We start from the raw sequence: 14,438 nt of genomic DNA, 5'->3' as shown, positions 1-14,438 counted from the left end.
ACCCGGCGATGACCATCTCCCCAGCACATCCTGACCGCGCCGGGCGTGAACGCCTCGCCCGCAGGAGCGCGGCGAATCCGGTGCCCAAGGCCCTGGACCAACAGGAGACCACGAGGAAACGGCCGCCGGCCACTCCCCAAACACGGGCAGGGCCCTGGACAGCACGCAGCACCGCCACGTCCAGGCGGGTGGGTGGGGGGTTCCGCAGGGGCAAGTCTGGGGGCACGACAGTGAGAACACGGACTCAGACGCACCGGGGCCGGAAGGGGCCCCAAGTCCTCTGGTCTCGGGCTACTCGGTGCGGCCGGCGCCGTGAGAAAGTCAGTCCCGGCTCCCCCGGCCCCCGGCCCCCGCCCTCCGCCCGGCCTGCTCAGTCAAGTGTGCACTGGGACAGATGCCCCAACACCCCCACCCAACTGCCAGCCTAGTGCCCTCCGATACCCGGGTCCACTGACGACTGGAAAATTCTCATTCAGAAAAGGAAAACTGAGAGGGGCTGAGAGTGGGGGCTGGAAGAGCTCCGTGGGGGTCACGGTCCCAGCAGCACGAGTGGCCGTCAGCAGACGGCCGGATACGCACAGAGCAGTCTGCACAGACAACGAGCATCAGCCTCAAAAAGGAAGGAGATTCTGACACCCGCGAGGACGCAGATGAACCTCGAGGACCGGAGATGAGCCAGGGAGCAGAGGACAAACACTGTGCGACTCCGCTCCCAAGGGACCCAGAGCGGTCAAGTCCATGCAGACAGAATGGATGGCGGGTGCCAGGGCCTGGGGGCGGAGGGGAGTTAGTGTTTAATGGGGACGGAGCTGCAGGCTGGAAGAGAACGTTCTAGAGACGGATGGATGGCTGCACGACTACGTGAATGTACCTAATGTCACTACACTGCACACTTAAAAATGGTTCAAACGGTCGATTTTAAGTTACACGTATTTTCCCGCGATTAAAAATAATAACATTGAAAAGTCAAATCAAAAACCCAGAACGCTCTGTCTGTCCAGCCCAAAGAACACGTGTCCAACATTTACCGAGTTACGAGTCCTGACACCAGAAATGACCCGGCATTTGTGGGACTTACGGCTCAGCCGGCTCCTGCACGTGGCACCGCGCTCCAGGGCCCAGAGTTCCCAAGGGGGCCCCGGTCCCGCAGGGACTGGTACTGTCTCCCCATGAGCTCCCCGCGTCAGCATGTCGGGACTCAGGTCCTCCAAGGACAGTACCCAAGCCCCTCGCTTTCCTCCGACTCCCTCAGCATAGGAGCACCCCCAAACAGAGCTGCAGGCAGTTATCATGGGGGCCCCCGGCCTGAGAGTCTCAGGGTGCAGAGATTAGACATCTGTGTTCCCTTTGCCTCCAGCCACGACCCTCTCCCTGGGGAGTGACCCTCTAGTGCAAAACCTCAGGAGGGCAGAAACCCCTGCTCCCCCCCACCCGTGGCCTTGGCCTCTGCCGGACACTTGCAGGGCCGCCCCCCATTCTTCTTCAGCTAGCCTCCCCTTTGCCCAGCGACCCCCAGGACATGAGAGCCTCCTTGAGCCTCAAACCCGCCCTGCCCCTTGTCATCCAGGCTCACAACTCCCCACCGTCCTGGGCACACAGAGCAGAGGCTCCACAGCATGGCTGCGCTGACCAGCAAAGGGACCCCTCAAAACCCAGCGGTTCTTCCCAGTCCAGCTCAAGTCCCGCCTGCTGCATCCTGGTCCATCCCCCGTGGACAGACGGAGCTGCCAGTCCCTTCCCTGAGCCTTCGGACACTCACCCCGTGTTCCCAGGTCCCCATGGAAGCATGTCCCCCTCCCCCCAATTCAGCCAAGACCCACAGCAAAGCCAGCTCCCGCCCCCCATCCCCACAGCACGGATGACCCTCGCCTTGCACTCACCCTCCTGGCTCCTGGGTGGGGCCTCGGCGGGAAGAGGCTGGGGCTTGGGCTCCAGCCTGCTCTGCAGCTGAGACGTGGGGGCGGGTTCTGAATTCTCCAGGATCTGGGCTGGGATGGGGCAGGCGGGCGCCTCGGCTGGCTTGGGCACCTGGATCTCGACCCTCTTGGGGGCGGCGTCGGCAGTGGGGGCAGCGGGCACCTCGGGAGACTTGGAGGCGGGGGTCTCCATCCTCCGGTGAGCTGGCTCCTGGGGCTTGACGATGGTCACCTCCGTCCTCCGGGGCCCGGGCTCTGGCGTCTTGTGGCCCAGCGTCTCGGCCCGCTTAAGCCCAAACCGCGACGGCCCGGCGGTGGCACCGGCACCCTCCGCCGGCTTGGAGGAGATGTCGATCGAGATTTCCGTGCGCCGGGACACGGGCTCGGCCTTGGGCCCCGGCAGCTCGACCCTCCGCAGGGCGGCCTTGGGAGACCGCTGGCTCAGGGAGTCTACATGGCGGGTGGCGGGCTCTGAGTTCCTCACGCCCAGGTCCTGGAATTTCTGGGTGGAGCTGGCCAGAGAGGCCCGCAGCAGGGGAGTCTGGACCCTCCGGGGTGGAGTGGGGTTGGGTGTCTCGACCTCCTCGACCTCAAAAGATCTTTTCAAGGCTGAAAGACAGAGAGGGGAGGATGTGATGAGCGGACGGCTCGCGAACCCCCATCGCGGTGAACGTCGGAAGGTGACCAGCGGGAACACTGCCACAAGGACCCCCTGTACCGCTCAGAAAGAACAGGGGACAGCCCCCCTCTACCGGGGGACGCAGAGGCGCCCGCGATCACGTGTTCTGGGTGAGGAAGAGGGAAGGCTGGACGCCGGCCTCTGGGTCCTGGAGGACGCCGGCCTCTGGGTCCTGGCCTGGCCACAGTGTGGGCCTGCCACCCACGCGTTCTTTCAGGAGGTCCTGGCTCGTGGGCACCTCTGACTTCCTCCTGTCGTGGCCTGCCTTCATCCCTCCACACCCCCACCCAACACGGACGCCATCGGCCAACACGTCATCACCACCGCCATGGCAGCCGCGCTGACACGTCCCAGTAATATAACGGCCATGACCATAACCCATCGGAATCACGATGAGAGGGGACACTGCCCGACCAATGACACGAACAGCGACTCTGGGACGTGTAAGAGGCACGGACCGGGCACAATCACCCGACGGTGTAAATGATGCTGTCACCCATCCCCTGGTGCAGACGGGGAGACTGAGGCCCACGTGCTTATGCGACGTGCCCACTGGCAAGAGAGTGAGTAGCAGAGCCAGCGGATGCATCTGTCCGACTCTAAGGCCCAGGGTTCGAATCCCATGGCTGCCCAGTTTCTAGTGGAATAACGGGGAACCCCAGCATGGCCCAGGCCCCCCGGCTTTCTTATGCCTCACCCTAGGCTTCCATCTGCCTCCGTCCTGTACCCCTTGCCCCAGCCAGACCCGGGCCCCTACAGGACGCTGACCGTCCCACCCCGCCCCACGGCCCAGCATCCCCGCCCAGCCGCCCACCACCGCCACCAGGACCCGCCCCCTCCTAGGCTGTGGGGACGGTGCCTGCGAAGCCGCCATCCCCACAAACGAGAACCAGCTGCCACCAGTTATAAAGACCAGAGCAGGAAGGGGCCCACGTGGCAGGAACGCTCACCAGCTCCTACCCAGCCAGGCCTCCAGCAGGCCCAGTGTCACCCTGCCCCGTTCCTGCCTCGTTTCACCAGACCCCAGAGCCCAGGATTTCAAGGGACCCTACCATTTCCTCCCCCAGGGACGCAGCTGGTCCCGAGCCCCCAACCGCTGCCCTCCCTCCTGCCTCTATCGTCCAAATTCCAACACAGCTCTCATCTGCACTTCCTTCAGAGGACCAGGGCCTGGTCAGCGGCTGTGAGGGGCAGTGGTCGGGGGAGCATGAGGGCTTGAGGCCGGGAGTGGGCGCAAGCACAGGAGGCCCTGAACTACCAGTTCCCCAGATGTGCATTCCTGTGGGGCCGTCTCTAAGCCCCAGGCACACCTCCTTCCCAGTGGACGGAGGGCACAAAATCCTGGGTTGTAAAGCTCAACCATCCCAGAGGCCCGGCAGGGACTGGACACGTCCCTGTACGGATTTGGAGAGCTGGCATGTCATCCTGCACCCCGTCTCGGGGGATGTGCAGGCTTGTGGGTCCAAGGTGGCCAGGGCTTCAGACTTCAGGAGAACCTGGAAATCTAGATCGTTTTACATGTTGTCTCCTGGTTTTTAGATGCTGGCGCAAACCAGGCAAAACACCCCTCTAAAAACACAGTGAGTCAAACAAAATCACATCATTGGCTGCATTCAGACTGTGGGCCCCGTCAATGCCTGCTGATAACATGGCCAAGGGCAGCGGGGTCCTGAGCCAGCACTGGGACCCCCCCCGGTGCAGCTCTGCGTGGTCCTCAAGAGCACCATCCAAACTGTCCCCAAATGGTGGCTCCTCTCTGTGTCTGTGAGTGCCCTAGCGGAGGGGTCCGTGCCCCACCTCCCTCAGCCAGGGCATTTCCAGGTGTCCATGTTGGTCCCTTGGGGCTGAGTGGGAGAACAGGAAGTAGGTGGAGAGAGCCTTTCCCAGGTTTGCCCGGGAGAATGAGAAGACCCCAACTCACGATTTAAGACCCTGCACCAAAGCCAAGCCCTCCTTGACTCAGGCACCAAAGTCAGAGGCGGCGACGCGCACACCCCACCCTGCTGATTGGGGTGGACCCCACCCTGGAATGCTGCTCCTTCCGCTGGGCATCTTCACTGCTCGCCCCTCACCCCGGCCATCCAAACGCGTGCAAACACCCGTCCCCACCGGCCACCCTCCGCCCTCCTCACACGCCGCTCCCTGGCCCTGCATTATCTGCTGCTCATCGTCCAGCTGTGCCACCCCTCTCTGAGGCACGTACTGTCCAGCACCTGCGTTAGTCCTATGCTTCGCGAGAACAGGGGCTATTCACACTATCAGCACAGTGACTGCTCACCAAATGTCAGGGTTGTTGGGGTTGTTGGTTTACGTCATCCCCCCAAAACAAGCATGCCTCCTCCTCCTGAATCCCCCCAAAGCCAGGCTCACTCTGGCTCCTCCCAAAGCCCACCCTGGGCCCCGAAGTTCACACCACTCCCTCCTCATGTCACCCAGGCCACGTCAGGACTTCAGGGGAGGTGTTAGGGGCCCCGGGGGAGCCCCCACAGAAGGGGCTTCTGGAGCAGGGAGGCACCGGGTCTTCACCCCCATTTCAGCCTGAGAAGCTCCACTTTCTTCTAAGTCTGTAACGGGCTGCATAGTGTCCCCCGCCTCCAAATACACCCACGTCCTCACCCCCAGTTCCTGCGAATTCACCTTGTTTGTAAATAGGGTCTTCGCAGGTGGATTACAGTGAGGATCGAGGTGAGATCATCCTGGATTTAGTGGGGAGTTTTAATTCTGTAAGTGTCCTTATAAGAAGGGGCGGGGATTTGAGACACCTATACCCAGAGAGGCCCTGTGAAGACAGAGACGGAGACGGGACTGAGGCTGCCCCAAGCCAGGGGAGACCTGGAGGGCCAGAAGCTCGAAGGGGCGGGGAAGCTTCCGGAGGCACATGACCCTGCCCACAGCCTGGTGTGAGACTTCTGGCCACCAGAACAGTGAGAAAATCAACTTCTACTGGTTAAGCCACACAGTTTGCAGGGATTTGCTAGGGTGGCCACAGGAAACCAACGCAGGGACCAGCAGACGGATGGACCCTCTGAGCGACGAGGCCGTGGGGGGCCCTTCCCACTGGCAGCCACCATGCGCCTCACCCCACTCCATCCGGTCCCACCCACACTAACGGACGGGCCAGCGGAAGCGTGGCCGAGCGACTCCAGAGCTGCTGCGTCCAGGACTGAGGAGGAAAAGCTGCCCCCTCCCCTGTTGCCTGCACGCACACGGCACCCGGGCGGAGGGAGACGTCGTCAGGGACCCGTCGTCAGGGGCCCGTCGTCAGGGACCCGTCATCAGGGACCCGCCCTCGGGGACCCGTCCTCGGGGACCCGTCCTCGGGGACCCGCACCGCGCTAGGTTTGCGCAGAAATACTTGGTGATGAGTTTAAGCCGCGCTTTGCCGGGGACGCCTGTGCACAGCCGCCTGCTCAGAGGACGTCGTGACATGGGAAGAACCCAGCTGGGAAAAATTAGGAGATGGCTCATCCCACAGCTCGCAGGACAGGGTCCTCCAAAACTCCTCCCCCATCAAGTCCCAAAAATGAACCCCGGGGCGTGCGCGCACACACACACACGTACGCACACATACGCACACGCACACGCACACACACGCACACCGCGCTCCTTCGAAACGACCTCCCCATCTCCGCGGGGGCGAGGATGGGACAGGTGTGACCTACGCGCTCATCCCCCACCTCCCTGCAGAGGTAGAGGCAGCCGAGGGGTCTCCACATGCGCCCCGGAAGCCAGCAAGAGTGCTCACGAGCTGGTCATTTTGCAGATTTGAGACCCTTATGTGACATGGATCTGATGACTGACTGGACAGTGCAGTGGGGAGTGGCACCAGGCCGCCTCCCTTGCCGTCTGCAGGACTTTAATGCGGCCAGAGGGCATGTGGGAGATCCGAAATGGACGGGACAAACTGGACCACCATAGAGCGCCAGACAGATCGTGGGCCCGACCTCACTGGGAGAGAGAGATCCTACCAGCCCTGGAGGGCAGGGGCACCCACCTCTGCCTACACCGTGCCCTCCCCGCTGGATCCAAGTCCCCCCAAAGACGGGCGCAAAGCTTGCCTGACGCCCAAACCCTTCCCCAACGTCCACCGAGAGCCCCAGGGCTGTTTACGCACTGTGGGCCACGGCTGGGCATTCATCCCAAGTTGATAATCAGAAGAACAAAGATTTATGGTCTGAGGACATTTGCATCAGCATTCGAAATGCAAACGCTGGAAACGATTCAGGTTTACGCAGATTTTCTAAACCCACATGCGAAGTCCTATGCGGTCATGGAAATCAGTTTTGAAGATGAGAAATGCTAAGAATATGAAGTAAAAAAGGAGAACACAAGATGTGTGCACGCGAAGGTCCCAATTTAATCTTGCACACGCACACGCACACGTGCAGCGCGCACGCACACGCACAGAACACGGCTGTCTCCGGATGGAGTCATGGCGGGTGATCTTCTCTGCCAGATACTCCGGCCTTTCCCCACCTGCGACACGGAACGTGGGTCACTTATTATTTTCAGGGGATGAAACCATCAAACCTGTGCAGCCAGCCCAGCCCTGCCCCAAAGCCCGGCCCTCTCCAGCCCACCAAACGCTTACGGTTTCCGCTGCTACAGCAGCCAGAGCCCGCCCCCCAGATGCAAACCTCCCGTTGGCCCTGCCTCAGCCCCACCCATGGGCCGTAGCAGGCGCAGCCCGGGTCTGGGGCTGTTTAAGGAGGAATGTGCCTGCATCCGAGGGCCATTGTGAAGGCCCCTGCTCTGACCACAGGCTGCCAGCAAACCTCCCCGCACCCCTGACACTTCCTGGTGCACACAGGGGACCCGTGGAGGGGATATGGGTGAGCCACGAAGCTCTGCTCCGGCATGGACAAATGTCATGCAAGGAAACGCTGGAGGCAGGGTCAGCACAAGGCCACGTGCGGCCCCCACGAGAGAAGCACTGTGGCCGCTGCCCAGCCCGGGGTCCGGGTCCAGTTCTGGCTCAGGCTCCAGGAAGACCCACCCTGCTCACACCGAGTCGCGCCCAGGCGGCAGCAAAGCAGGTCTGTCCCTGAAGAAGCAGAGGCCGCTCATGAGCCAGGGTCAGGGACCATGGAAACCCAGAGGGGCAGTGCCAGGTTCCCTTCCCCAGGCCACTGCAGGCCACTGCGGCCAGCCCAGAGCCTGTGCACCCGCTGGGGTCAGCTGGATGCAGCCCCCGCGTTCCCGCGTCCCTGTGCGGTGGGGGCTGGGGGGACTCAGGCGGGGCCTTAGCGTGGGCAGAGTGGGGTCTGGCTGTGGGGCAGGGGGCGGCAGAGAAGACAGAAGAAGAACTTGGTGGCACCCATGTAGCGGAGATGACAGTGGCCGGTGTAGTTAGCCCCTGCGTGTGTGCGCCCGTGGGTGGGTGTGTGGTCACCGCCACAGGTGGCCGAGGCTGCAGCTGCCTTGCCCACGTCCACACCCACGGCCAGTATCTGGCCCTCTGCCGGGGGTCCTCTCCTGGTGGCCACCTGATGCCCCAGAGAGAAGACAGGGAGGGGCAACACTGCTCCCCACACCCCCAGGGTGGGACAACTCTGGGGACCACGGTGCAGAGCCCTCTGGTACCCCGGTGGGGCCAAGCTCCAGCGGTCCAGGCCCTAACGTGCTTGGCGATGCACCTTACAGGCCACCTTGCCTCTGTCACTCCCACTCAGGGACCCCCAGGGTCTTCTCGCTCTCGAATCCTCGTCTCAGGAGCTGCCTCTGGGGCCCGGCGGAGGGAGGACAAGGCGGAGGGAGCAGGTGGGAGGGAGGCGGGCTGGAGACGGAGGAGGATGCAGATGGGGAAAGTGTGTGTGTACGGGGAGGGGGGGGCAGGGGGGCATCCTCAGGAAGCAAAACAGTCCAAAAGGGAGTCGGAAAACAGCACAGTCAGCAGCAGCCAGCTGGCCCCGGGCTTCCCACGGAGAAACGCGCTTGTTTATCAACAAAAGGCAAAGTCCACATGAAGGAAGGGAGGGCGGCGAGAGCTGGTACCCATGGCTCAAAGTCCTCCTCGGCCTTGTCCCTCTGCTCCCCGAGGCTAGACCAGGTCGGGCCTCAGGGCCAGATGCAGCCTGAGGACACGTCCGGTGCCAGGCCCCACGCCAGCCCATTCTGCCCCAGGCTCCAGTTCAGGGTCTGAGAGTAGCATGGTGGCCAGGGGCCGCTGGCGGCCCTGGGCTTATCTGCACACGTGGGCTGCAGGCGGCCCAGGCGTGTGGGCAGCGTGCACGCAGCCCCGGCTCCCTGGCCTTCGGACCAGACACAGGCCAGCACTTCAGTATCCGGCATGGCCTTTGCAAGGGTCTGGCCTGTGCCTCCAGGAACAGGAGGGACCAGCGAACCCATTTCCACTTAGCCTCGGTTGGGGAGCCAACAGTGTCCCTGAGGCTCGCCAAGGGGTCTCTACGCCCGGGGGAAACCACCCCACACACATCTACGTCAGTGACTCTCTTTTGCTTTGGGTGTTTCTGCCTCTGATGCCCTGGGCCCAGGAGACACACTCCAAGGGCCTCTCCTGCTCATCATGGCTCCACCTGGGAGGCCAGTCCCGGCCTGCAGGCTCTGGAATGGAGACGTGAGAACCAGCAGGCCTGGCATGCCTGCCGACTGAGTTCCTAGATGGGCCAAGAGAAACAAACCGGCCAGCCCCTCCCTCCCCAGGCTGCAGGAGGAGCTGTGTCACTGTCACTCTCCATAGGGGACTCTCCACGCAGCTACGGGGCACAGCGGCCCTTCCCTGACAGCCACATTATCAGGCACAAAAGGAAGCAAAGGCCGGAAGTGCCAGGGGTCCCTGGTCCCTCAACTCGGGACAAGACCTCGGGCTACGGGCAGGGAGCCCAGAGCAGCTGCGGTCACAGCTGGTCCTCACAATCCCAGACCTTCTCTGAACTCTCAAATTCATTGGTTGCTCTCCTTGGAAAAAGCTCTCAAGCAACCTGGCAAATGAGGACACAGGCAGAACCAGCCCCAGCCCCCAGCCAGCCCCCCCAGCGTCGCCGCAGCTGGTCCACCCAGAGGGGCACAAGGGGTCCTACCCAGTCCCTTTACCCCGGCCTCCGGATCCCGCCGTGCCGTCTGCAGGACAGTGGTCGAACAGTGGCCGCCAAAATGTTACGTCTACGTCTGAATTCCCAGAACCCGTGAAAGCAACTGTATTTGGAAAAAGGGTCTTTGCAGGTGTGATTAAGGTCAGGATCTCAAGAAGAGACTGACCTGGATTAGGGTGGGCCCCGAATCCTACGCCGGTGTCTTCGTAAGAGAGCAGAAGGAAGACACACAGGAGGCCAGCGAGGGCAGGGCACACCGGAGTGACGCCAAGGGTCGCACGGCCTGACCTGGCAGCAGAAGCCGGGAGCGGCCTGCAGCGGGTTCCCCCTCAGCCCCCAGGAGGACCGCGGTGCCCGCACCCTGGTTTCGGACTCCAGGCCTCTGGAACAGATTAATTTTCTATTGTTCCAAGCTCCCCCCATCCCCCCTCAGAGGAGAGGGCGGGTCTGGGGACCGCAGAGGCCACGCGTTCAACTTCTTCAGCCTTGTGATGCTGAAGCCACTTCCCGCTGTGATTCACCAGCTCAGAGGAGGGGCCGCGGTGCCCTGGAATCCGCCTGGCAGGAAGGAGCCTGTCCCCTGTCTGCCCCCAAACGCCATGTCCCAGTGGTCCCCCTCGGGCCTCAGAGCTTCCCCACGTCCGCCTGGGGCAAGGGGCCCCTGTGTCCAGCTCACCTGGGACCTAGCTCACACATGCTGGCACTGTCATCATTCAGGGCACCTTTTCACTCCCAAAAATGTCCTGATTGGGGCAATAAGTTACCTGGTCACGCTACCGATGGCAGGTTAATTCCCGGTGCCTGCCCCTCCCCCCACCAGAAAAGGGTCTTGGGGCGATGGCCCAGGGACGGGGGAGCCGCCTCAGAGCTTCCAGAAAGCTCTCTGCACAGTGCACAGCCAGGGCCTCGCCACACGCTCTGAGGAGGCCACGTCCCAGGGCTAGGGCCTGTCCTCAAAAGCTCCACCGCAGAGGGCAAGCTCACTCAGATGGGGTGTCCCCGGCTTGCTCCCGCCGCCCGCCCCGGGCCCTGGTTCCAACGACGCCGGGGTCACTCCAGGCGGACTCTGAAGTCGCCCTGAGATACTCCCTTGACAAAGTTAAAAAGATGGGAACCACGAGCACATTTAGAACGACCTATCGCAGATGGACCAGCCTGGCCGCCCTCCGCCCACCCCCAAAGCCGGCTGGCTCTCTCCACTGACGAGACGAGGTGGACAAGGGCACGGGCTGAGGGTGCCAGCTCGGTGCCAGCTCAGCGCCAGCTCAGACACAGGTGAGACAAGGCAGGGCTTCCTGGGCCAGGGTGGGGACACCGGGGCGGGCAGTGAGGAGGCGGCCTGCGGGCCTCTCCCTCAAAGGCCGCGGGGAGGCCCAGACGCAGCCTACCTGGGGGACAGGAGGGGACAGATGACCTCTCAGGCCTCACAGGTCAAAGGCTCCCTGATAAAAGGCAGCTGAGGGCAGGAGGCAGCCCCTGGGGGTGCCTGACTTCAAAACCCAGAATCGCAGGCTCCGCGGCTCCAAGGCCCTCAAAGTTTGTGGAGCCCCACCCCCCACGAGGGTCCCCACCACCTTCTCCACTCACCCCTGCATCGGCCTTCCACCTCCTCTCTCCAAAGACCACCGCTCCCCTGAGCACGCCACCCGCAGGCCCTGTGAGTGCGACTCGAGACCCCCGGCCATGGATCACGCAAACGCTCCTGCAGCGGCCGGGGGCCCGGAGCCCGGTGCAGACCAGGACCAGGGCCCAAAGGGACGGCGCCAGCCCCGCTGTGGTCGGCGTGACGGTCCAGCTCCGTGGTGCGGCTCCGTGGTGCGGCTCCTCTCCCCTTGTCTGTTCTCAGCCCAGAGACGCGGGTGGTGGCCCCTCCCTCTTCACCCCACTGACCACGGGGGGAAATGGCAAAAACACTTAAAATATGCACACGCACACACACAACCCAGGGGGGCCACTTGGCCCAGGTGGAGGGAGCCTTCCATCAATCACGCCGCCCGCCAAGGGACGCCAGAGGAACAGATGGGGCTCTCTGCGTTGTGCCCGGGGGCCGGCAGCCAGCAGGCGTGGCCCAAGCCAGTACGATCTGTAGCCTAATTACAGAGGACGGTGACCCCAGAGAGCAGAGTTCAGGCCCCAGTCAGAGGGTCAGACGAGCACCCCAGAGTCCAGCCGTGCCCCGGGCCTTGCAAGGAATGGAGTGGCGGTGGGCAGGGATGGGGGCTCCCAACGCGGGACCCAAAACCGGCCGAGCTGGGCTGGACAAGGTGGCCACGAGTGCCCTGCACGCACCAAAGTGGACTTGCAGGTGTGGGTTATGGTGACTCTGAGGGCAGAGTGGACCTGGTCTTTGTCCTCAAGGACATGAGGGGTCTGGCAAAGAACGGGGGGGCACAGAAAACTAAAAAGGGGAGCTGGGTCTGTTGTGTGGGAGAGGCCGCAGCTGGATACTGAGAAGGCTCCAGAAGGGGCCCAGAGATCAGTAACGCCTCCGCCAGGCGGGCCTCCAGGCTTCTCCGGTGGAGCTGAGGGAGGCCTTACTGGGTTCTCTGTCACCAGGGGCTGCAAACTCTTGGCAAACACCACACGCCCATCTGCACCCCGAGAAGACCCTGGAAACCAAAACCGAGTCGAGCTTGGCCTCTCAGCCAGAGTGGGCCACTGGGCCCACTGAGAGCCAGAGAGTCTGGGGTCTCCAGCCCAATGGGCTGCCCAGAGCCAGGTGGGAGCTAAGACCAGAGGCGACGGGGAGCCGCCATGAAGGACAGGGGAGGGTCTCTGCCTCCGAGGGGACAGGGGCCCAGCGATGCCACCCCTCCAAGTCCCAGGGGTCGGGCAGACTCGGGAGGTGGCTGCAATCTGTCCACAGCAGTGACAGGGCTTCGTCTCTGGGCCCCGCTCATGCACACACCCAGAGAGAGCCGCAGGGGACAGCGCCCCTGGCCCACCCACATCGAGACCTGGACCCCCGTGGCGGGTGCTGGAGGGGAGAGGCGCAGCAGAATGATCTCGGCACGGGGACCAGCCCACCCGCTCCACTGCAGGCACAGGCCTCCTCCCAAGCTGCAGAGCTCAGAGCACCTGAGATGGGACACGCCACAGTGTCGTGACACACAGCCCAGGGACACCAACGATCACTCACAGTCACACCACTGGGATGTCCAAGCCTGGTCTCCCTACCACACCCAGTGCCCACCCCACTCACCCCAGGCCTCGAAGACGGGCTACTGCCGTGAGTTCAAGAGTGGCCCCCACAAAGGCGCGTCCATGTCCCAACCCCCAGAAGCTGGGAATAAGACCTGAGCGGGAAGGAAGTAGGGTCTTTGCAAGATGCGATTAAGAATCTCAGGCTACATCATCGTGGATTTACGGTGGGTCCTGAATCCAATGAGTGTCCCCATAAGAGACAGAGACGGTGACGTGGAGACACGCGGCGGGAAGGCACTCGGAGACAGAGACGGAGACTGGACTGACCTGTCCCGAGCCAAGCAACGCCAAGGGTTACCGGGAGCCCCCAGTGCCGGGAGAGAGGCCGGGGACACGTGCTCCCTCAGGGCCTCCGGAGGGAACCAGCCCTGCCCACGCCTCCATTTTGGACTTCGGCCTCCAGACCTGTGTTTTGAGCCCCTCAGTTTGTGACACTTAGTTGCAGCAGCCACAGGAAGCCCCACGCTCGCTGACACCCTGCCTAGCCGGCCGGCCCCTCCTGCCAAAGCCCCTAGCCTGTCTCTGGCCCGGTGTCCCTGACCCAGCGACCCCCACTGCCCTGTCCCTCAGCTCTACCTTCCCGGCCGCCAGCTGCCGACTTCCTCATTCCAGTTTGTTCTTTGCGCCTCCGCGTGTTCGTCCACCCTAAGCTGCAGTCTTGGGGTCAGGCGGGGGAAGCACCTCTTGAAGGACAGAACAGACCCGTCCCCCGGGCAGGGCGGGCACTGTGCCCCAGCATCCTCGAAGGGGGACCGGCCTTCACGGTGACCCTGTAACGGGACTTCTTCCTCTGCCTGCTGTTCTTGCCAAGAGGCTGGCAGCGTGTGGCCCTTCGGCTACCTGCCTGCTCGGCTGCAGGTGGACAGGTAAACCATCCCCTCCAGGGCCACACCCCATAAAGGAACAACCCCTCGATTCTATGGGGGAGGAAAAGATGAAAGCTGTCTACGGTGAACTCCAAATCCTGCTCCCCGCGGCTCCTGGGAGACCCGCGCCACCGCCACAGCCCCGCACCACCAGCTCAGCTCCGTAACCTCTGACCTCCCGGATTTCCACGAAGCCCTCAGGCAGCCAGGCTCTTCCCGGCCACCAGCTTCAGGGGACACAGGGCAGGGAGAGGACCGAGACCCCACCCACTGAAACTGCCCAGTGTCTGCCGTACCAGCAGGGAGCCCACGCACCCCAGCGGCCTGAAAGCCCCCTGGGAGACTGCAGGAAAGGGAGCCGCAGGCGGAAATCATTCTTCCCTGAACTGAAAATGGAGAATTTTCACCAAGTTGTCCTCAGCATAACTGCTCAGTGTGGGAGGACAGGGGAATCTCCGCGGATGCCCCAAGCTGAGGCGGCGGCTGGGGCAAGGCACGGAGTTATCATGAGTGCCATCTAGGCCCCACCCAAGCCAGGCCGTGACCCCTCCGGCCTCGGTTTCCTGGGGAAAGTACAGGAAGGGCTGGACCGAAAGGCCCCTTCTAGCTCAGACACCAGATGGCCCCGTGAAGGCCATTCTGCGATCTGCCACCAGCTCCAGGGTCCCCTCACTGCCCCAACCAGGTCCAGCAAGAGCCACCCTCAGCAGAGCTGGCGGGG

The 14,438-nt window shown here is 63.0% G+C and overlaps 1 protein-coding gene across 6 annotated transcripts in view; it reads right to left on the bottom strand.

The window, feature by feature from the left end:
- Positions 1-14,438, bottom strand: part of SEPT9 (septin 9) — a 142,721-nt gene that overhangs the window by 63,173 nt on the left and 65,110 nt on the right. For 5 of the 6 annotated variants that reach the window (XM_023531737.1, XM_023531736.1, XM_011362080.2 and 2 more), the window contains one exon: positions 1,881-2,525. In XM_023531737.1, coding sequence (XP_023387505.1) covers positions 1,881-2,525 — 645 coding nt within the window. Of the gene's footprint in view, positions 1-453; positions 771-1,880; positions 2,526-14,438 lie in introns of those variants that run through there. The other variant, XM_023531740.1, reaches the window with a different exon arrangement.

This window comes from Pteropus vampyrus, unplaced genomic scaffold (assembly GCF_000151845.1).
Source record: "Pteropus vampyrus isolate Shadow unplaced genomic scaffold, Pvam_2.0 Scaffold72, whole genome shotgun sequence".
Taxonomy (NCBI): Eukaryota; Metazoa; Chordata; class Mammalia; order Chiroptera; family Pteropodidae; genus Pteropus; species Pteropus vampyrus.
The sequence above is the reverse complement of the archived record's forward strand: the minus strand, read 5'-3'. Positions and strand labels throughout refer to the sequence as shown.